The sequence below is a fragment of the Camelus dromedarius genome, chromosome 31 (assembly GCF_036321535.1).
Source record: "Camelus dromedarius isolate mCamDro1 chromosome 31, mCamDro1.pat, whole genome shotgun sequence".
NCBI classification, from domain to species: Eukaryota; Metazoa; Chordata; class Mammalia; order Artiodactyla; family Camelidae; genus Camelus; species Camelus dromedarius.
In genome coordinates, this window is record NC_087466.1 from 13,820,757 (window position 1) to 13,843,426 (window position 22,670).

Sequence of the window (22,670 nt, forward strand, 5' to 3'; positions counted from 1 at the left end):
TAGCCACCCCCGACTGGTTTGTACTATATTTTACTTCTGTCCCACTCATTCCTCGGTGATTCTAAGTAAATAGTACCATTCACTGTTGGCTGCTACACTTGCCTAGAGGAGCAGGCTGTGATCATGCGTGTGAAAGTATTTTTAGAACCTGTTATTCGTTCATGCAACAAGTATTTAAGAAGGACCTAATATTTTAGGGGCTGGGGATACAGAGGTGAGTCATATAGCTGAGGTCCTGCGTTCCTGGGGCTTATGTCCTAAGGCGGGGGATGGGCTGTAAGGAAAAGAGGCAAGGAGCTAGCAAACCAAAATATTATCTTAAGGTGACAAGTACCCTAGGAGAATAAAGCACAATGATGTAATAGGAGGGACCAGGGTGGGGGGAAGCGGGGCCGCGGGAGATGCTTTGAATTGGCTTCATGACTCCACTCACTTCTGATTGCTTCTGCCCTGCCTGCTCCCTCTCGGTCCCCTGTGCGGGGTGACCCTTCCTGACCAGTGCTGGAGGTGCTCTGGGCTCTGCCCTCGGCCGACCCTCCTCTCTCCCCTGGATGACCTCAGTTTCCATGCAAGCCCCTGGCATCAATCACCACTTCTCTGTGGGTGACTCCAGCCCCAACCTTTCATCTGAGCTTGAGACTCAGTATATCCAGCCCCTCCCTACTCGACATCTCCTCTTGGGTGGCTCGAAACTTACAGAGGTTAAGCCGCTTGGCCAACGTACCATCCTGAAGCAGAGCCAGGTCACAAGCGCAAGCAGTCAAATCCCAGCCACCACCTCATAGTGCTTGATACTGTAATAAACACAAAACACCTTTTCTTTGTAGTGCTGAGGCTTTGGCACCTGCGAGAAAATATACTCCTCCTCCCAATTGCTGGTATCACTTTCATTGCTGAAATGATGATAATAATATCATCATTATTACTATAGCAACCAGGGGATACAAGGTATCGAGCACCTCCAGTTACAGGAGACGTGAACCTTTTCATGCAAGATCTCTAATCCTTATCCCTACTTTGCAAGAGAGAGCAATGTTACCCTCACTTTACAGATGAGGAGACTGAGGCAAACAGGAGTGAAGATATTTGCAATAGACTCAAGTCCAAAACAGGTGTTGTTCATGCATATACTGTGCAGTGAAAACAGCCAGCCATGAACAGAGTCTACCGTCAAAAGCAGCCAGAGATCTCCCCACAAATGTGGGGCTGCTCATTCTTCATCAAAACTCACGTCATTTTCTTTCTGGGGATACAGTTAGCCATTTCTCAGCCTCCCGTGCAGTCAGGTGTAGCTAAGGGACTGTGTCAGTCCACAGCACAGGAGAGGAATGATGTGTCATTTCTAGACATGGCTCACGGAAACCTCCCCTGTGACCCTCCAGGTGCTTCCTCTACCCCAGCTGGAAGCAGAGGACTCCGAGCCCTAGGGACAGCTCCAAAAGATGGGTTTGGGTGAGGATCCCTTCACACATGGAGAACAGCCACCTACCATCCAGAAACACCCATCTTGGTCGATTACATGAGCAAGAAATAGACTTCTCCTGTGTTAAGCCAGTAAATGTTTTTTTTTAGGCTTATTTGTTACAGCAGCTACCATTACACTGACAAATACAAACTGTGAGTTTGCATGTATACTCAGAAAACTGCCTGGAAGGATATACAACAAAATGTTAACGTGACTCTCTCCGGCTGGAGACATTCTGGATGAATTTCATTTTCTTCTTTTTGCTGATCTGTGTTTTCAGCAACAAACGAGTTATCACTTGCATAAAAGGACACAAAAGTTATTTAAGTGATGCCAGATTCGAGGTAAGTGGGGGCCAGTGGCATCCTCTTCACTCATGCCAGTCCCTCAGCTGATCATATGATCGCTTACCAACAGGCATGTGTGATGTACATGAGATGATGCTAATAATAATAATAATATATAATAATGATGATGCGGTACATTTATAGCGCTTCCTTCACAAAAGTCCCGGGGCGTTTTACATTCCAGCACAATTAAAGACAGCCACAGACAAAAAACCTTTTCAGCTGTGCTTTATAAAGGGAAAGCAATTCAGCTTTTTGAACATAAAAGGAAGCCAATTCCACTAGATGACGAGGGGGGGTGGAATCTTCATGTGCTCAGGCCCCTCAACTCTTGTATGTTATATTTAGGACAATCAAACTGGCCTGAAGAAAAAACAAAAATCAGAAAGCCCAGAAGTACAGAGTTACAGAAAAAGTAAGTCCAGATCTCATCCAGGCACTGAGTTACTGTCTTAGCAGAAGGCAGGGCCCTCCGTTTGTCAAACAGCAGCTTAGCGCTATTGCATTTGAAAGCATGAAAAACAGGAACTGATGTGGGGTTGGAAATAAATAACCTATTAAATAGCTCCCATATTTACCAGATTTAAAATGCTGTGCAAATGAGGCCCCGTGGGATTTCATTACGCTCTCATCCCTGGGAGATGGACGAGGGCTGGATGCCGTGTGCACGCGGGCAATACAGTCAAGATGACACGGCTGCAGCATTGCAGCTGGACTCCAGGCACCCAGCGAGGGGACTGATGACACACGTTAAATGAGAAATTTAAAAATCTTCCCAAGAGCAGCAGGGAAATCCTGCCCTTCTTTCTTTTTCCTGGGGCGCACAAGGCCCTCTCTCACGACCAGATGTCTATGTAATGCCTTTAATGTCCCGCTCCCTCCTATTCCCGTCCCTGAGAAAGCATCTTGGTGAAGTTCACCGTGTTCCCAAGTGCAGAGGAAGCACTCAGCATCCTTCCTGAAGCTCCACGCAGGGAGCAATGCCAGGCTGACAGCTGGGCGGACCCCTCAGCGGTCCGATCTCCTATGCTTGGTTGATGCCACCACTGCTCTCAACACTGGACACAGCTGAGTGTCAAAGGAGGAAGCAAGTTTCCAGGCCACCAGGAAACTTTCAGAGTGGTGGGAGCAGCTCCTGTTTAAAAGTCTCTCACTGGTTCCCCACTGCAGTAGGAGAAACTCTGTACTTTTGAGACCCTGCGGCTCCTTCCCCACCACCTGCCATCACTCACACCGGCTTCCTTCTGGTCCTCATATGCGCCCACCTCATTCCCGCCTTGAAAGTGTGTCCCCCTAAAACCGGGCTCCTCTGCTGAGTTGATGATGACCCTCTCCATCCCAAAGTCCATTCCTTGTCCTGCACCTGCTCCCCCCTCAAGGAGTATCAAAGAACAGGGGGCACTGTAACCGAGCAGAGCCCTACGGGACCTTCCTGGGACAGATTCCCCCCACCTCCCCTGCCTGCCTCGTTTATAGAAAAACTTTGGCCTCGGAGGCCAAGTTCCAAAGAAGAAATTTAATCAGAGAAGTCAGAAAATGCAGAAACAAAGGGGAACAGTCAAGCAAGACCAAATAACAGTTTAGCCATTAAACAAAGTCAAGGACCTTTAGTTCCTCCTCAAGGGCTGTAGATAATATTCTGAGCCATATCCTTGAGCTATTTCAAGATACTGACACTCCCACCAGGTGGAAGAAGTTAACTGTAGGCCGCGCACAAGCACACAGACCCCAGACTGGTTTGGAACCAGAGGGTTGATGAGGTTGACTCCGGATTACCTCACCACCAACCAATCAGAAGAATGTCCATGAGTTGTTATGTACCCCGCAACCCCCCTCCCTCACCATGTCTTTAAAACCTTTTCCTAAAAGCCATCAGGGAGTCTGGCCCATAGCTCTTGCTTGGTATCCTGCAATAAATGCTGCACTTTCCTTTACTACAACCCGGTGTCAGTACATTGGCTTTGCTGGGCCTGGGAGAGCGAACTCAAGTTTGGCTTGGTAACAACCTCAGGGCCTTTGCACCTGTTGTGCCCTGGTCTAGACTGCTTTTTCTCTGCCTCTTTGTATGGCTGTCTCCTCATCATTAGATCTTAGCTCAAACGTCAAATCCCTTAAGACACATCTTGTGAGCCCCTCCTCGAAGTAGCACTCCTGTCGCTCTGACCTGTCCCAACTCCCCCGTTTGTGGCCTTCACAGCACTTAACGCAATGCTTTAATTATCTTAATTGTCTGTTTAACTTGTTATTGTCTGTCTCTTCTGTTGGCACGTAAAGTCCTTATATAAAACTGTAGGAACTGTGTTCTGAGCACCTAGCCGGGTCCAACAAATGACCGTGGCAAGCACGTTAGTGAACTCATGTTACCACTGAAGCTAAGAGATGGCTCTTGGGCCCCTGCTCGTTCTCACACTGGAACATTCCAGGCCCTCGCTCATTTTGGACTCAGCCGCTCACCTCTCAGTGCTGCCGGGCAGAATCGCTGGGCAAGGTGGCAAAGAGGTTTCCAAGGAGTGCAGGAAGCTTTGGGCAGAAGAAAAGCCCCCGTGCTCAGCACAGGAAGCAGAAAGAGGTTTCTTTAAAGCAGTGGGTCTGAACTTAAACGCGCGTCAGAATCTCCTGCAGGGGCTTTTTCAGACAGAGAGATGGGCCCACCCCCAAGCCTCTGAGTGGCGGGGAGGGGAGAAGAATTTGAATTTCTAACATGCTCCCAGGTGATCCTAGTCAGGGGTCCACACTAGGAAGCATGGATCTAAGAAACTTGGGGATTCTAGAAAGATATTTAGGGGGGAAGGGCTTCTAGGCTATCCAAACTTTGTAAGTTGCTAATATTAATGAAATGGGTCTTCTGCAGTGTGTGTGTGTGTGTGTGTGTGTGTGTGTGTGTGTGTGTGACCCCCCCCCCAGGAACTTACAGGGTATTTCAGAAATACAAAAACAGAATCAAAGCTACAAAAAAATGAAACTCAGTTTAACAAGAAAGTGGTTCTCAAACTGTGGATGCACCAAATCCTCTGGAACTTAATTTTAAAAAGTCAGAGGCCTTGGCTGTTTGGAGTGACACAGGGTCTGGGCCCTGTAGTGTTACCAAGCGGAGCCCCAGCTGATTCAGATATGATCAAAGGTGGAGACCTTCTCTGAGAGGCCATTGCTCACGAGCTCAGCCCATCCCCGTCGACCTGGCCGAGGCAGCCGTACGTGGCAAAGAAGGAACATGCTGGACTGATATTCAGATGTACATTTGCTCAGTTCCAGGTTCTGCGAGTTATTTGTTCTGTGACCTGGGCAAGGGTTGCCCTGGCCTCTCCAACCTCACTTTCCCCACCTATAAAATGGGCACCGTGATTAACAGGAGACCATCACTGCGCCCGGCCTGAAGCAAAGCACTTGCTGAGATTGGTGGAATTTGTTGCTTTTTTTTTTTTGGTTTATTTTGGGGGCTCTGCATTTATCAACATTAAGGGATTTATCCCTTTCAACCAGCCTCCTTCAGCTGCAGGAAAAGGAAGCATGTGACGGAACCACAGTCGCTGCCCGCCCAGAGCTAAGGAGGGCATCGGAAGGTTGTGATAAACGTTTCTGGGAAGCATGAGGCAGCTTCCCCCTCCCTAGGTTCACCCTTGGCAGCAAGAAGGGTGGAGCTGCGCTTCCTCTCTGCTGGTGCAGACCCTCCTCTGCTGTCAAAACAGCCAGCGCGGTAGGGCAGCGGTCTTCACAACACAGCGTTTCCTGGTCCCTCCCGGGGGGCAGTGGGATGGGCTGGAGGAGAGGATGCCGGTGCCCGCGGAAATCATCGGCTCTTTGATCACACTGGGACGTTAGGACAGATAAACAGACATTTCCTCGAACTGCTGCTGCCTCCAAATACTCTCCCTGGACCCCACTCTTCATTTTGGAAGTTCCCCAATTTTTGCCCTCAAAGCGCTGCCCTGCCTGCTACGCTGACCATAAAATCCTTACCTCTCACAGGCTTTAAGGTCCTATAATAACCTAGGGTTTCAGAGCGCCAAGCCGCCACCCCCAATGGCTGCCTGACAGAATCACTTGGGGAGGTTTTGCACCGAGGTATGAGCCCCGCCTAGATGAATTAAATTAGAGACTGGAGGGCAATGGTTCTCAACTGGGGTGGCTTTGCACCCACGGGACATTGGCAATATCTGAGGACTTACTGGTTATCACAACTACAAACTTGGTACTTCTGCTATCCAGCGGGTAGGGGGCAGGGATGCTGCCCAGAACGGCCCCTGTAAATGAATTATCCAGCCCCAAATGTCATGGTGCCGAGGCTGAGAGACCAGGGTAGGCATCGGTATTGTTTTAAAAGCCGCCCCCTCCCCAGTCTCCTCTTTACTGTTTAAAGAGCCCCTTCCCTCCCCAGTCCGGCTCCTGCCAGCTTCTTTATCCTCATCTTCTTCCCTCTTGCCCTCACCCACCATGCTCTGTTACCACAGTCTTCTTTCTGGTCCTCAAACACTCCCTGCTCATTCCTATCCCCCGGCCTTTGCATTTGCCGTTCCTGCTGCTGGGTGTGCCCTGCCCCCCATGTCTGCACAGCTGGCTCCCAGCATTCAGGTAGGTCCTGCCCAAATGGACTGCTTCAGAGAGGCTGCCTGGGCCCCTGAAATCACCCCAACACCCAGGTTCCTCTGTAGCACATCTCTCCAGTTTGTTCCTGTCAGTTCACTGGGACCTACTCAAATTTCTGCCTTATTGCTAGTTTGTCTCCCCCAGTAAAATGACAGCACTCTGTGAACAGGGTCCCTGTCTGTCTTGCTCACCGTCATCCCCAAACATCCAGCAAAATGCCTGGTGCTTGATAAGTGTTTACTAAACATCTGTTGGATGGATGGATGGATGTATGGATGAATGGACGGATGGATGGACGGATGGACAAGCACTGAAGGAGGATAGGGTTTTCAAGCTGTCAGAGGATGAGGTGTATTGATGATGGAGACGTGTGCTCCCGTCCTGGCCCCGCTTTCCTCTCCTGGTCTCAGCTTCCACATCTGTAGTATGGCCAGGATGGGTGAAATGGGTTCACACTTCCCTAATGAAGACCTCTGGGAGTCATCAATTTCAGGGCTTTGCTTTGTCTTTGTCTCCATGGCACCAAGCTCAGGCAGGCTGCCCCACACTCCTGTCACCAGATAAACAACACATTCTGTCCCACTGGGGTCCCAATACTGTGTAATTCTGTCTGGTCTGTTTTCCTTGGAAAACTTCCCTGTTTCCGTTTCCCCTCGCACTGGCTGGACACATCTGGCACCAATGCTGGGCACGACACCGTACGCCCTGGTGACATTCTCCAGGGCAAGGTTCCCACATATTAGTTGGATTCAAATGGGCTGGGAAGCTTGGTTAAAAAGGCTTCATCTACAAACAGACTGGACTCGCCAGATCGAAGATGATGCAGTAGGCTTAAAATGGCCCCTAAAGATACCCAGCTCTGAACTGCTGGAAACTGTGACTGTTGTTTTATACAGTAAAAGGGACTCTGCAGATGGGATTAAACATTTTGAAATGGGAGATTATCTTGGGTTAGTGAGGTGGGTCCCACATGCCATCACAAGAGTCTATAAGAGAGAGATGTGACCAGTGATGAGGGAAGTAAGATGCCACACTGCTGGCTTTTGAAGATTGGAGGAAGGCGCCACGAGCCAAGGAGTGCAAGGAAGGCAACTCAAGAAGCTGGGAAAGCAAGGACACATCCTCCTCTAAAGCCTCCAGAAAGGAAAGCAGCCCTCACTTGATTTTAGCCTGGTGAGACCCACTCCGGACTTCTGACCTCCAGAACCATAAGAGAATGAACATGTGGCGTTTTATGTCACCAAGTTTGTGGCAATTTGTCACGACAACCCTAGGAAATGAACACAGGTAGCACCCGGGAACCTGCATTTTCACGACCCTCCTCCCTTTGGTGGCTCTGATGCAGGAGGTCCTGGTGGACCATATTCTGGGAAGCACTGCTCCAGAGCTGTTCCATGCTGCTTCCCAAATGGCCCATTCTCAGAGAACCAAAGAATTTTGTTAGACTTAGAAGGACTCTGCAACCAACACTTGCTTCCACCTACTCATTTTACAGATGGGGAAGATGAGGGATAAGAAACTTGGCGGCAAGGTCAAGAGATGCTTTCATTCAACTCTATCTGTAATTGGCTTTCAAATTCCATCTGGAGTTTTAAAAATGAGCAATTGTGTGGACTGTTGATAGCTCTGCAATAATCTCATAATGACCCAATCGTGAAACGATTTAGCAATCCTGCTGCTAATTGCATTTGTGGATCTAGCAATTGGGTAACTAGTTGGTTATTACTCATTTCCCAAGAGCCATACACATCGCATTACAAGCAAGCTAATCTTAGAACTACTTGTTAACTTTGATGATAATTACTAAGTAATTGGCTAGAACACGCCATTGTGAATTTAACCAGAATATGCCAGGTAATTATCTGGTCTTATGTTCCCTGTAAAATAAATCCAGGGTCCAGAAACTGTTCCAGTTGGTTGGCGATCATCCAACCATCAACCTCTGCCAGACAATTGCACGAATGCGAGTGATTAATCAAATTACTCAAATATTTGGTTTCAAACTGAATGTTCAGATAAGAAACCTGGGTGGCCGACAAGTGGACGGTGCTGAACGGAAGAGAGGAGGGCACTGAGCCCTTCCCTAAGATAAATATATAATGACACAATAATATGGAATAAATGCCACCTCTTTGGGGCCTCATCTGGCTTCTTCACACAAAATACCAAAACACTTCAGAGACCAATTACACGTCCCAAAGCTGCAGTCTTTATCACGGTGCCAGGAAAAGGCTGCGCTATTTGTGAAATCTGCAGGCAGTCACGGTGTTTGGGGAGGGGGACTCAGAATTCTGTATATAACAGAAAAGGGGGCCGCCAACGCAGCTGGCTTGCAGGAGGAGTGACACATTTTCATAATGACCACTCTTTTTTCAAGGATGGCTGCTAACAGAATCCATCCATTTCCAATTAGCCAGCCCTTGGGAAAGAGGGGAGGGAGGCTTGGGTAAGTGGGTTCCACGGATACCCCTGAAAAAGTCAGAAGGCCGGGGGCAGAGGTCCTTAGAAGAGCCAGGCAAAGGACAGGAGATGATGATTTTCAAGTGCCAAACTTGAGGATTTGAAAAAGAGGGCTTAGCAGGCCAGAAGATGAGGAGCTGACCAGAGAGAAAGTTGCGGTAACAGACTGGTGAGGGCAGCAGGGAGAAAGCCAGTGGTGGGGCAAAAAGCATATTCCAACCAGATGTGTGCACCCCAAGTAAAGGGCTGTTGACAGCCTGCTAATATAGATGATACATACTAGAAAGGGGGGAGAAAAGGGAGCCGAGGGTCTTGCTCACAGTGGCAAAAACGGTCACAGACTGTCCCTCTTCCTGCACCCATGTCCTTGCAACATGGCATTGAGAATCCTCCCATCCAGAGGTAGTCTGTTCTCCACACCTTGGATGGAGGTTGGCCACATGACTTGCTTTGGACATCAGCCAATGCAACACAGAGATGGGAAAGCCACATGTCCATCAGGGCTTGACCTCTTGCTGTCTGGCTGCATTTGGAACCTCGAGACCACCATGGGGAGGATCCCAAGCTAGCCTGCTGAGGGATGAGAGGTCACGTGGAGAAGAACTGAGGCACCCCCGCTGACAGTCTGCCAACCAGCAGACATGTAAATGAGGGCATTCAAGACTGACCAGCCCTCAGTATGCCCTTCCAGTGGGCCACTGACACATCCAAGAGCCCAGCTACTGAGCCTGGCTCAGCCCAGAAGAACTGTTTGCAGACTAGAGAGAAACTGAAGTTTTGGCGGTAGTTTGTTACTCAGCAAAAGCTTACTGATACAATCACCAAATCGGAACAGCTCAGTCCTTGATTATGATCTGGGTTGATGATTTGAGATCCATTTCTGGTCCTGTGTAGAATTGAGAACCACCATTTTTACCCTCATTTAAGGAGGACTGAAGGGCCATCCCTAGATCTCCAGTCCTTTGCAAGCACTTACCATTTGACACATGGGTTCCAGTCAACCCCCCAACTGCATAAGCAATGGTGACGGACAGTAACACACCTTCTACCAATCACCAAGGTCTTCTAAATGGACTCAAGGAGGCTTTGTATGGATCTCGAGGGAACAGATCAAAGACACATCAGCTCTTCCTTAAACCCTCAGCCCCCACTACAGCCCTTGGCAAGATACGAGGCTTATATATTTGGAAGCTTACTGCTTGAGTTGAGAATAGGAATAAGAAGGCTCTTAACTGATCCTTGGCATCACAGGCCACACAAGAACGCTGCTGCTGTGGCCAGTCCCAGCACAACAGGGGAGCAGAGGCCAGAGTTTAAAAACACACCAAAGGATTGTTCCAGAACTGTTCAGCTGAAACCAAAGCTGTTTTTTTTTTCTTCTTCAATGTCCAGATCACTGGGCGAGGTCAGAGAGAGCCAATCCAAGAAAGTTCCTACCATCTGACATTTTCTTAATATCAGTTCTCTATTAACCACCCCTTTTGTGGGGCTATAGACCATGGATCCTGGAGATTTAAAACAACAATGGTAGAGCTCTGCAAACACGCCCTTCTGTTTTCACGAAAGCCAGAATAACTTAATAGAATGTTAGACCAGGGGTCAACAAAGTAGAGTCTGGAGGCCAAACCCAGCCTACCGCCTCACTGAGTTAATAAAGTTTTAGTGGCAAACAGCCACACACGTACAACCTGTTTGAGGCTGCTTTCAGGCAGACCTGAGCAGCTGCTACAGAAATTGTACAACCTGCCAAGCTGAAAATACCACTGGGCCCTTTACAGAAAGTTTCCTGACCCCCTGATTTAGTCTAATCCATTCAATTCACATTTGGGGAAAGTGAGTCTTGGAGACACTGCTCCGCAAATATGGGGCACGGGGGAAGCGGAGCTCTGGGAACGAGTCTGCGGGCGGGGAGCGCAGGAGGCACTGACCTGGTGATGATGGCCAGGTGGGGCGGGCTCATGCAGGCGCCCATGAAGAGCACCACGTTCTCGTGGCGCGTCTGCCGGTAGGCCATCACCTCCCGCTTGAAGGCCTTGAGCTGGTCCTCGTTGTCCCGCTCGATGTCGATCAGCCGGATGGCCACCTCGCCGTGCCAGCGGCCGTGGTACACCTGCCCGAAGCGGCCCTTCCCAATGAGCTCGCCGATCTCCAGCTGCTCGAAGGGGATGTCCCACTCCTGAAGGAAGATGCTGGTCTGGCTGGCCTTGCGCGGGAAGCTCCGGGCCGAGAGGAGGGACAGGTTCATCTCCTCAAAGTCATCCTCCGACTCCTCGGCCTCATCGTGGCCCTCTTCATTCTGTGGCCGGAGGGGGAGAGTGGTCAGTTCCGGCCACCGCCCCAGCTTCCCACCAGGCCCCACTGGGGCCCCCTGTGCGTGCGTAGGTCCGGGCACCGCTCTGTGTGCGTTCTCGCCTGGCGCACACGTGTCTCTGTTTGCCCAGGCAGCTCTTGTCTTGTGCCACCACGAAGGCGCTGAAACGGAGATGGTGATAACCCACCTCTCCTGTGCTAGGGCGGAAACAGGCTCAGCGAGGTGAAATGCTTCGGGGACCACCTGTTTCCGTTTCCTGGGACTTTGCAGGCTCGGGCACTGAAACTCCCACGGCAAATGGGGATGCTTGGTCAGCCTGGGAAAGGCCGAGCTCTGGGTCAGGCAGCCAGGCTGAGCTAGGACTGAGATTCAGGTCTCTGACTCCTGACAGCCGAGGCCCCCCATTCTACCACGACATTTTGATCTGCCTGATTACGTACGCGGGAGGAAGAAAGACGGCAGGCTGCAACGCGGGTACGTCGTACACCTGCATATAGCATGCGACAACCCTCAGCCTGGAAGGCCTTTGTTTTCCTGAGGAATTTGGAATTGATGAGACAGAAACTGGGAGATGGCAGAGCTACTTCGTGCAGGCCAGAGGCCTGGGATTCCTGTGCAGCTGGGAGGGCAGGAGATACACGAGTGAGAGGTGGACAGAGTGGGCTTCACAGTCAGAACAGATAAGCTGGAATCTGGCCGCTGTGTGACCTTGGGCAAGTCACTTCACTTCTCTGAGCCTTCCTTTCCTCATTGTAAAGGGGAGCTAATGACATCGGCCCCTGGGGGCCGTGGGAGGTTTTCAATGAGGTGAAGATCAGTTGACCACTGTGATAGCTGAGAAAATGCAGATTCCTAGGCCCCACCCAGATTTTCTGAATCAGAATATCAGCCAGCCAGGGCCAGGGCCAGGGCCAGGGCCAGGAGTCTGCATTTTTGTCCCACATGCCACATGACTTGGATACACTTATACATGACCACCACAATAGTTAGACACTTTAGGTCTAACTGCCTTCCCAGCATGGTGTCTGGGGGTCCCTGTAACCATGGGTTCTTTTGCTGGAATGGGGGAGTAGCAGGTACCTGAGCCGGGGCATTTTCAGGGCCTGACAGGACAGCCCGAGAAAGGGGCCCCTTGGCTGGGGGCAGGTCTCTCTGACCCCCAAACCTGAGCAAGCAAGCAGTCCCCAGTGGCACACTCAGGAGAAATGCCGCTGGAAACATGGCTTCTTTTGGGATCGTTTTCCAACTACCGCCATAGTTCCAGAGAAGGCCATGATATTCTGTGGAAACCCTGACTCCATCCCTTTCAGTTAAGGACATCCCAGCAGAGCCGAGGCGTCAGGGCTCTGGTTCTCACCCCGAACACCTCGTTACTTCATTTATTCCCCCAGAGGCTCTGGCAGGTGGGAAGAAGCCACAGAACTTTCTTGACACCCCGCCATGCCCAGTGTCCCTCAGTCCCCCCGTCTCTGCCTCCCACGCATTATTTGAAAGGCAGCGGGGCACATCCCCCTTGGTACTCACACCGCCCTGAGCTGAATTTTCAACTAAGAATGCAAATCACTGGCCAGCTTCCGCACAACCAGCTTTTCCGTGATGCACACCGCGTAATGGTCCATTAGGCTCGGTGCTGGGAGGGGCCCCCCGCTCGTTAGTTGCCCTGAAGTTACAACATCCATCAAACGGGGCCCCTGCTCCCCCAGCCTGCCCCAAGCCCTCTGCGTCATCAGGCATCCATTGGCTTTGCCAGGTGGGCAGCCCCCCTGGAACAAGTTGCTTCATTGCTCTCCAGTTCTCACCTCTGAGGTTGGCTCCACTTCAATTTGAAGTAATGGATTTCCTTCCAAGCTTTAAAGAAAGAAAAACAGAGGTGACCCTCAGGGGAAAAGAGGGGTCTGTGTACTGAGTGGATCTCTGTCTGAAATGTCTTAAATGAGAAGTTCTCACCATCAAGCTTTCCCTCCACCCCAGTTTCACTTCAACGCTTGTGTCTAAAATAATCCACAACCTCGCCACCCAGGAGCAGTGTACAAGGACATTGTTTTAAGTAGATTTTCTGGTCTGTTCAGGGCTCATTTTTCTTTGTTGCTTTGGTTTCCACTAATCTAGCAGCTTCCTTATAAATTGGCCTACATTCCATGGGTGGCAGGATCCGCAAAGTTCTAGGTGTTCCCTAGGACAGAATGAGTCAGTTCTCTACTGTTCTGACTCTTTTCAAAGGATCCTAGTGTTCGTGTGTTTGCTTGCTCATTCATTCATTCATTCATTCACTCATTTGATTAGAATTAGGTGCCGGGGGCAGTGCCAGGCCCTTAGAGGGATACAGAGTTGAAATTGATGGGGCTCCTGACTTTAAGGAATATTTATACCACTGCTGTTGTGCAGAGAGGCTACAAGTGACAAGGGTGGAAGGTTAGACACGAACTGAACAAGTGGAGGGTGATGGAAATTCCCAGGAGAGAGGGTACTAGACGTCTTTGAATGTTCACAGTGTTTCAAGTTGAACTTTGCCAATCACATTCGATGGAGATGTGTGGGATGAGAATGAGGAGGGGAAAGCGAGGCTGTATTGGGCTGGAAGACACAGGGGTGTGTATGTGTGTATCTCGTGCATTCATGAGCTCATGAGGTGCAGTTGTGTTCTGAGTATGAGAAAGGTCTGGGTCTGGGAGCTGCGGGCACAGTGGGAGTGCTGAGTATCTATCGAGCCCTGTGTGGGTCTTACAGGATGCACCCTGTGCAGGGGTTGTGTGCATGTGAGTTGGGTGTACATGTTAGGGATGTTGGGGCATGCCACAGTTGACAGTGTCATTGGGTTTTGTACTGGGGATGTCTGAGAGTGCTGGAGCACATGGTATATGATGGAAATGTGTGGCACGATGTGTGTTAAAGGATTTTGTGGGGAGTGGGTTTTTAGAGTAGAGGACGTGCATGTGTTTACAGAGCGAACTAGAACTGGTGGGAGGAAGGGATCTCAGTGGTTACCATGTCCCCTTTCTAGTTCCCCAGGGGAATCTTAGCAGATTCTCCCACCCACCTCCTCACTTGGAGAGGAAGGGGCACGGTTCCCCTACCCTGACCCTCAGACCTCACCCAGGAAGCTGCTGACCCTGCAGACAGAGGCAATCCAATTGCTGGAGGGACTCCTGGTGAGAGGGAGTCTGAAAGACTGTAAGAACTCAAAGAAGGAGAAAGAAGGAGCATTTGCCATCATATTAAGCAATAATTCATAGCACAGCTTGGGAAGGCAGACGCCACACCATCACAGCTGATCCGCCGGGAACTGGATGCCCTGGGGGAGATTCGGGTGGAATAATGCAGCTGGAATCCCTTCTCATGCCCAACAAAATGGACTGCCCTCCTCCGCTCACATCAAGGCGCGATTACAGCAGCCGGGGCTATTAAATTATTTCCCTTCTGCAAAGAGTCAGTTCCCATCACTCCACGCACATTTAAGCAGATCGTGGGCATTTATTGACTCCGTTTTTCGCGGGCACTCCCTGACTCTCAGTTAATAACCTGGAGTTCATCTTGCACAAATTGTGGAATTGGTTTATGTGCAGCAGAGAAACGATCTGGAGCCAGATGTCAGCACAATGTCCCCCCGGCAAATTGCTACTCCTTTGATTTCAGAGATGTACCATTTGGGTCTTTAACAAAGTCTATGACACATGGGTCAGAAAGGACGGAGCAGCTAGGGGAGCCAGAAGAAAAACCACGTAGGCAAAAATGTGAGTTAGGAAACCTGTGAAATCACAATTCGGTCGCTAGCATGCCCCAGACTTGGGTCACAACCAAAGAGGTTACGTTACGGAAGGTGATCTCACTTTGGCTGGACAAGCAATAGACCACCTAGAAAGAGGGTCTGTGTCCTAAGGATGCTAAAGACGCCATACACACAAAGATGTTCGTGGCAGCACTGTTTACAGCAGTGAAATATGGGAAGAGAGATTACCCAGCAGTAGGGAAATGGTTAAGGAAATTATTCCACATTGACATGATATTTTACAGCCATAAAAGATAATATGTATGGGGGGAGGGTATAGCTTTGTGGTACAGTGTGTGTTTAGCATGCACGAGGTCCTGGGTTCAACCCCTAGCACCTCCATTAAATAGATAAATACATACATATACCTAATTAACCGCCCCCCAAAAAAAGAATTCTAAAGAAACCAGAACAAAATAGAACCATTAAAAAAAATAATGCGTATGAAGAATAACACGAAAAATCTGATGTTATAGCATTAAAGAATAACGAAGCAGGGTGGAAACTGCAAAGATCGTGGATCACAAATATATACCATATGAATAGAAAGAACACACATCTAAGAGTGGTGTGATTATAAGAGATGATTTTTCCTTCCTTTTTAATTTTTTTAATTCTTTACAGAATAGCCCAAATTTCCCCAGATCAGCTTATTGTATATTTATAATGGTATAAACCAGGGGCCGGCAAACTTGCTCTGGAAAGGGCCAGATAGCAGCTACTTTAGACTTTGCGGGCCAGTCTCTGCTGTAACTACTCATCTCTGCTGTTGTAATTTGAAAGCCGCCGTAGACGGCATGTTGGGAACATGGGCACTGCTGTGTTCCAATAAACTTTATTTATAAAAACACGCAGCAGGTAGGATTTGTCCCATAGACTGTAAGGTGCTGATTCCTGGCATAAACCCAAATTATACTTTTTAAAGGGGGGAGAATGATACAGAATAAATGCCTTTTCATTAACCTCTAGCTCTTGTCTGGGAAAAGCTGTCTTTCTCATCACAGGAGGGTCTGGTGGTCTCAGGGAAATGGTCCAGCGCCTGGAAATCACACTTGACCGGCCGGGCCAGGGACACAAGGCAGAACTGACTGGTGGGGGCCGGCCCTGCCCCTCTCTCGGCCTGGGCTGTCACCCTCTCCCTCTCTTTGCCTGAGTTATTCCCTGTGTCTCTATGGCCCCCTCATACTTCTCCCACCCCATCAATTCCAGGAAGAGGAAGACGGAAGACCGGGATTCTGAGCAAACTGGAGGGCCAGGGCAGGGGAAAGGGCTCTGTTCCACTCACACTGGATTCGAGGTCACTGGATGCAGGATGACCTGGGGTGCCCGGGTCGGTGTCTCTGGCACTGGAACCACATCTGAGAGCCAAAGATCAGACAGTCAGAACGTGGGGTGCACAACCATCCTCCAAAGCCCAGCTCCTGGGAGACGCTGGCAGCTAGTAACTTCTCCCCAGATCGTGCGTCCCTGGGGCTGCTCAGTGCCCTCTCCCTTCCACAACCACTTGAACTTCACCTGCGTAGAGGCACCAGTGGGGTAGAGGACATCCTGAACAAGATTCCCCACTGTCACAAGGGGGCAGCCGGAACCCCCAAGCCCCTGGCCTGAAGCATCCACTGAGCATCATCTCTGGATCATCCTCACTCCTGGGTTCCCTTTGGGATGACGAGGCCACTGGGCTTCACGTCTCCTACTGCCCGACTCAAGCCCCTTGGACCATCTCTCTCCTGCTGTGTGGCTGTGGACCGTTCCTCCCCTATGTCCATCCTTCCACTGCAGACCACCCACTCGGGCCTTTCCACTGTGCTTTGGGGCCTTGTTGGTGTCACCGTGCCCTTGGACCGCCCCCCTTTCTTTCTCCTTTTCCACAGCCAGTCACTAGCCTGTGGCCTGGTGATTCCATCCCAGCCCATTTGAGCCTGTCCACCCCAACAACAGTCGCCTCCATCCACTCCAGCAGCCCCTGCACCGCACACGGAACTCACCTGGAAAAATGAACTGCTGCCTGTATTTGTAGTAGTGGGACGCTTGCGAGAGAAAGAAAAGACCACAGTGAGTGCCGCCCCGGAGCTGGCCCTTCAGCCACCCTGTGGGTCCTCTGCCCACCCGTGACAGTTTCCAGGTTCTGCAGACACCCTGAATCCCAAGAGACTGAGAACATGTCTAAAGAAACCAGGACTCTAAGCATCCAAGCCAACCCTCCCATCGACACCCCTGAAAACAGAGCTCCCCAACTTAGAGAGTCATGCTGAGCACAAGCTCATCTTTGTTAATTGCATAAGGACACACATGTAGAGAAAAAGTCTCTAAAGCCATAATCTAACACACTAATCTTCTCTCTTCTGGCAGTGATCACAGTGGCTTTAAAATAAATCCTTTATGACCACAATGAGATCTCACCTCACACCTGCTAGGATGATGATTAACAAAAAGACAAGAAATAACGAGTGTTGGTAAAGATGTAAAGAAAAGGGAACCTAGCACACTGTTGGTGGGAAGATAAACTGGTGCCGCCACTGTGGAAAACAGTATGGCGGTTTCTCAAAAAATTAAAATTAGAACGACCATGTGATCCAGCATTTCCACGTCTGGGAATATATCTGAAGGAAATGAAATCACTATCCCAAAGAGATATCTGCTCCCCTGTGTTCACTGCAGCATTATTCACAATAGCCAAGACATGGAAACAACTTAAGTGCCCGTCAACAGCTAAATGGATAAAGAAGATGTTACACACACACACACACACATGGAATACTATTCAGTCATAATAAAGGATGAAATCTTGCCATCTGTGACAACATGGATGAACCCAGAGGAAGCTAAGTGAAATAAGTCAGAGAGAGAAAGACAAATGATATGATCTCACTTTTATGCAGAATCTAAAAATAAATCAAACTCATAGAAATAGAGATCAGATTTGTGAGTGCCAGGAGTAGGGGATGGGGATAGGAGAATTGGGCGAGGGTGGTCAAAAGGTACAAACTTCTACTTGTAAGACAAAGAAGTCCTGGGGACGTCATGGGCAGTACGGTGACTCTAGTTAACAATATTGTATTGTAAATTTGAAAGTTGCTGAAGACAGTAGATCTTAAAAGTTCTCATGACGAAGAAAAAAGTTTCTAACTATGTGAGGTGATGGGTGTGAACTAAACTTACTGTGGTGATCATTTTGCAGTGTACACACATTTAAAATCATTACATCGTACACAAGGGTATACGTACGTCAACTCTATCTCAATAAAAGTGAAAAGAGTCCTCTATGTGTTTCCTGTGGTTTTCAAATTTTCTGCATCAAGCATTGTTTTTGTTTTCTTGTTGCTGCTGTGAACAAATTACCGTTAACTGGCTGGCTTCAAACAATACCAAGGCATCCTCTTAGCATGCTGGACTCAGAGTTCTGTCTGAAAACAGCAGAAGGGTCTCAGGCAGGGCTGAGCTCTTTCGGAGGCTCCGAAGGACAAACTGTCCTTTGTCTTTTGCAGCGGTAGCACCTGCCTGCTTCTTGGCTCCCAGCCCCACCACCCCAATCTCTGCTCCAGTCCTGACACAGCCTTCTACTGTCTTTGACCTTCTTGCCTCCCCTTTAGAAGGAGCCTCGTGACTCCACTCAGAGTCCACCCAGATCATCCAGGGCGATCTTTCCACCTTAAGAGCCTTAATTTAGGAACAGCTGCAACGTTCCTTTTGCCACATAAAGTAACATCTTCACAGAACCCGGGATTAGAACGGGATTAGATCCTCTTTAGGGGACCACTATTCTGCCTACCACAAGCATGAATTCATTTCAATATTTAGGGGGAAAATTATATACAAGAAATCTCCTTAACTTCACTGCTGCTTCTCCTACAATTCATTTTATTTCCAGTCTGCTCACTGGAGGCCTGTTGTTCTGGGCATCTGCTTAGGTTTCCAACTCCAGCAGAATGGGGGGCCCTGGAGCAGGGGGTCCAAGGGGTGTCAGGGGTGGGGAGCCGGTCACACAATGCGTTATATCCTCAAATAAAGGCAGTGAGCAGGGATGGGGTCAGACGTGAGTCTGAGTTGGGGAATACACTTCCGGAAACAATTTTATTTGTTTGGGGACGAGCGACAGCTGGGCGCTGGCTCAACAGGAATTAGCACAGGGGTTCCAAGCCCGGAGTCTAGAAGCTGGGCCCGTCGGGGTGAATCCCTGCTCTTCCTTTGATTGCCTGTAAAAGCTTGGGCAACTCTCCCAGTTTCCAGATGTGTAGAATGGGGCTAACGATCATCTCCCCTTCAGAGGGCTGAGCTCATCAGTACATGAGATAAGAGCGCACAATAGGCGCGGCACCAGGATTAGCTGCGATCAATAGGCCAGTATCTCTCTAAACGCCCTTAACTAACAGACAAGAATGCTTTCTAATTAAGAGACAATCGGATAGTTTCAGAGAGCGAAGTCAATAGCTGCTTCCGAGGTTGGAACTGATTTATAAACTGATTTATAAACAGGATCCCAAGCACCTGGCTTGGTGCCTTGCACCCAGCGGAGGAGCCGCCTGTGTTTTTTGAATTACTCAACTCTCTTTTAGCACAGCAACCCCCAGTATCTTGGATCGCTGGAATCCAAATGGGTGCATTTTTGATTCTGGTAAACGAGGTGCCGGGGATGGGAAGCAACTCATTCAAGGTTACAGAGCAAAGCTTGAAGAGAAATCCACCCTCCACGAGGTCAGGGACCTTTCTTCCATTCGATAACATAGGTTTTTTTCATTGCATGCAGACATTTTGTTTGTCAACAAGGGGCTACAATTAAAAAAGAAAAACTCCCAGGGATTCTCAAGAGGCTTAGCTGATCTCTTCCCTCCCAGACTGGGACTGGGGATTCAGTGTCTGCAGAAGAGGTTAGCTGGCAGTTAAATGTTCTTTTAAGGAGCAGGGGCTGGGTGATGGAGAGTCAGCGTTGCTCTGAGGAGGGACAGGTGTCAGGCAATGGGACACCCAGCAAACGCCTCCACACGCAGAGCCAGTCCTCGCCTGGACCCCTCCGTGTGCCTGAGAACAGCTCGTTCCTGACGGCTGAAAAGGGGAGAGTCTCTGCCAGAGGAGGAGGGAAAGTATGCTGTGAGCCCTGCCTGTTCTTCTGGCTGATAACGGACACCAGTGAGAAGCAGGTCCAAGGAGCAGCGAATGAACCCAAGTATCCACTCTGAAGCCCCCATTCCCTCCCTGTGGGCTCCCCAGACAGCAGCCTGAGTGGTCATCTGCAAGGAAGGATCTAGAAGGAAGGAAGAAAGATCAAATCATCCCCTGCCTAAATCCTTCAATTGCCTCCCACTGTGTCTTAAATAAAATCTAAATTCCTGCCACGCCTTGCAAGGCCCGGCTAGGCCTCCCCAGTACGGGCTTGAGTCTTGCTTGGTGCCTTGTTTATAGACACTTGAGCCATTGGGGCATTTTTCTCTCCAGCTCTTTCCCGTAGCAGGGCCTTTGCACATGCCCTCCTCTCTGTGTCCGGACAACTCTCCCCTGTCTTCAGAACTCAGCTGCCTTCGACCCTTCAGAATAATCTTGTTCTCTTCTTGAATTTGTTCCCAGCACTGTTCTGTCTCTTCATCGCCCTTATCACAGCTTCTAATTCTGTTTTCTTCTGTGTTTCCTTGGTTAACTTGAGAACAGAGACTGTGACAGGCAGAATAATGCCTTTCCCTCCCACTCCCATCCCCACGATGTCCACCTCCTGATCCCTGGAATCTGCGATTATTCTAGATTCTCTGGGTGAGCCTTAAATATAATCACAAGCGTCCTCATGAGAGGGGGCAGGAGGCTCAGTGTCACAGAGAGAATCAGAGAAGGAGATGTGACAACAGAAGCAGGAGTTGGAGTGACCTGGGGCCACGAGCAGAGGAATGCAGGTGGCCACCAGAAGCTGGGAAAAGGCAAGGAGGTGGAGTCTTCCCGAGGGCCTCCGGAAGAAACCAGCTCTGCAGACACTTTGATTCTGAGCTCAGCGAAACTGGTTTTGGACACCTGACCTCCATAACTGTAAGATAATAGATTTAAGACACTGAGCTTGTGGCAATTTGTTACAGCAGCAACAGCAAACTTATACAGGCCATGCCTGGCTTGTGCACTGCCCCACACCTCAGGCCTCGTACAGGACCTGGCATGTAGCAGATGCTCAGTGAATATCCATTATGGAAATGAAGGGATGAATGTAGTCTGAGGGCCAGAAGACAGTGTAAAGAGAAAAAAAAAAAAAAACCTCATACAGCTCTGGGCACAGCATGAGCCTCAAGTTGCTCATTCACTCACTCGTTCATTCATTCATTCAACAAACATTTCATTAGTGCCTTCAGCAGTAGGCACTGTGCTGGGCTTTGGGTGGAGACGGGTGAATGAAACAGACATGTTGCCAAGTTTCATGGAGCTGACACTCTGGTGGAAGAGATGGACACAAAACATGGCACTAGGGGGCTCCAAAGAAAGAAGGAGTTTGAACACTAGTCCTTCACAGAGCCCCTTTATGTATCTTGCCACAGCAAATGTCACACAAGCTTGGATGTTAGACCCATTTTACAGGTGAGAAACTGAGACCCAAACCGAGTCAGTGCCACACTCAAGGCTTCAGAGGTAGGAAGGGGCAAATCTGGGTTCCAAACCCAGGTCTGTCTGTCCATGTAGCCCTCTTGACTCCACCCTACACTGTGCCATGGCCAACATGGTGCCAGGATTCAGAGGGGAATGGTGGGGAAGAAAGAGGTCCACCCAGCCGGCAGAGCACAATCACAAATCCCACCATGCCTGTGCCGGCCACACGTGGGCTTCTAACAGAAAACTCTCCCTTCGCGTGTCCTGAGGATAATGAGTGAGCCAAGGGACTGTTAACCCCACAGCTTCTTTTGCAAAATAATGTTCTAGATCAAAATGCTGCAAACAATTTCAGGAGAACAGCCTGGAAGTGGGTGTCTTAGGTAGGGGGTGAAACAGCTCTAGGAAAGCACCCAGGCTCCTCCCCCATAGAACTGGGGGGTCATGGGCTGTCAAAGGGCCTTTTCTCCATTCACCCTCTTCCAGAGAAGTGGAAATGGATTATGCTGGAGGTGGTGGTGGGAGCCCCCAGTTTATGAAAAAGCCAGGCAATTTTTCCCTAATTGACTCCGGGGCAGTTAGCTGAGGTGATTCCAGCTGGTGACTCACAGTACGGTCCTTGTCGGCTGCCAGGTGAGTGGCCCGCACACCACAGGTATGAAGCTGCCTTAGGCTTGAGCTTCACCAAAAAATCCCAATAATGCAAGACTTCAAAACCCACTCTATCCCTTTGGACACAGCCCAGATCTAGCCAGTGTGGGCAGGGGACACGATCAGCTTGTCTTTAGTGGGTGGTTGCACCTGGGTGTTGCCCAGGTGTGAGGTTGGGTCTTCATTCATTTCCTAGACCTTCACTCATGGCGGGTTAGGTTTGGAGGTGTGACCTGTGGCTGAGGACCTGGGATTTTTCTTCCACTATGTGAAGCTCACTGGCTCTGGAGGAAATCAGCCCCTAGACCAGCACTGCCCAGTGGGACTTTCTGTGACGGTGGGAAAGGTTCTTCACCATCCAATGTGCTATCCAATATGGCGGCCACTAGCCCCATGTGGTTAGTGAGCGGTTGTAACGGGGCTAGTGTGGCTGAGGAATTACAATTTTAATTATATTTAATTTTAATTCATTTAAATTCAAACAGCTGCATGTGGCTAGTGGGTACCATACTGAACAACACAGATCTAGACTTT

General features: G+C 49.5%; 1 protein-coding gene across 2 annotated transcripts in view; it reads right to left on the reverse strand.

Annotated features, from left to right (window-relative positions):
* KSR2 (kinase suppressor of ras 2) overlaps positions 1-22,670 on the reverse strand; it is a 393,165-nt gene that overhangs the window by 36,135 nt on the left and 334,360 nt on the right. For both annotated transcript variants that reach the window (XM_064481173.1, XM_064481174.1), the window contains 4 exons: positions 16,919-16,960; positions 16,219-16,291; positions 12,967-13,015; positions 10,785-11,152 (listed from right to left, as the gene is read on the reverse strand). In XM_064481173.1, coding sequence (XP_064337243.1) covers positions 10,785-11,152; positions 12,967-13,015; positions 16,219-16,291; positions 16,919-16,960 — 532 coding nt within the window. The remainder of the gene's footprint in view (positions 1-10,784; positions 11,153-12,966; positions 13,016-16,218; positions 16,292-16,918; positions 16,961-22,670) is intronic.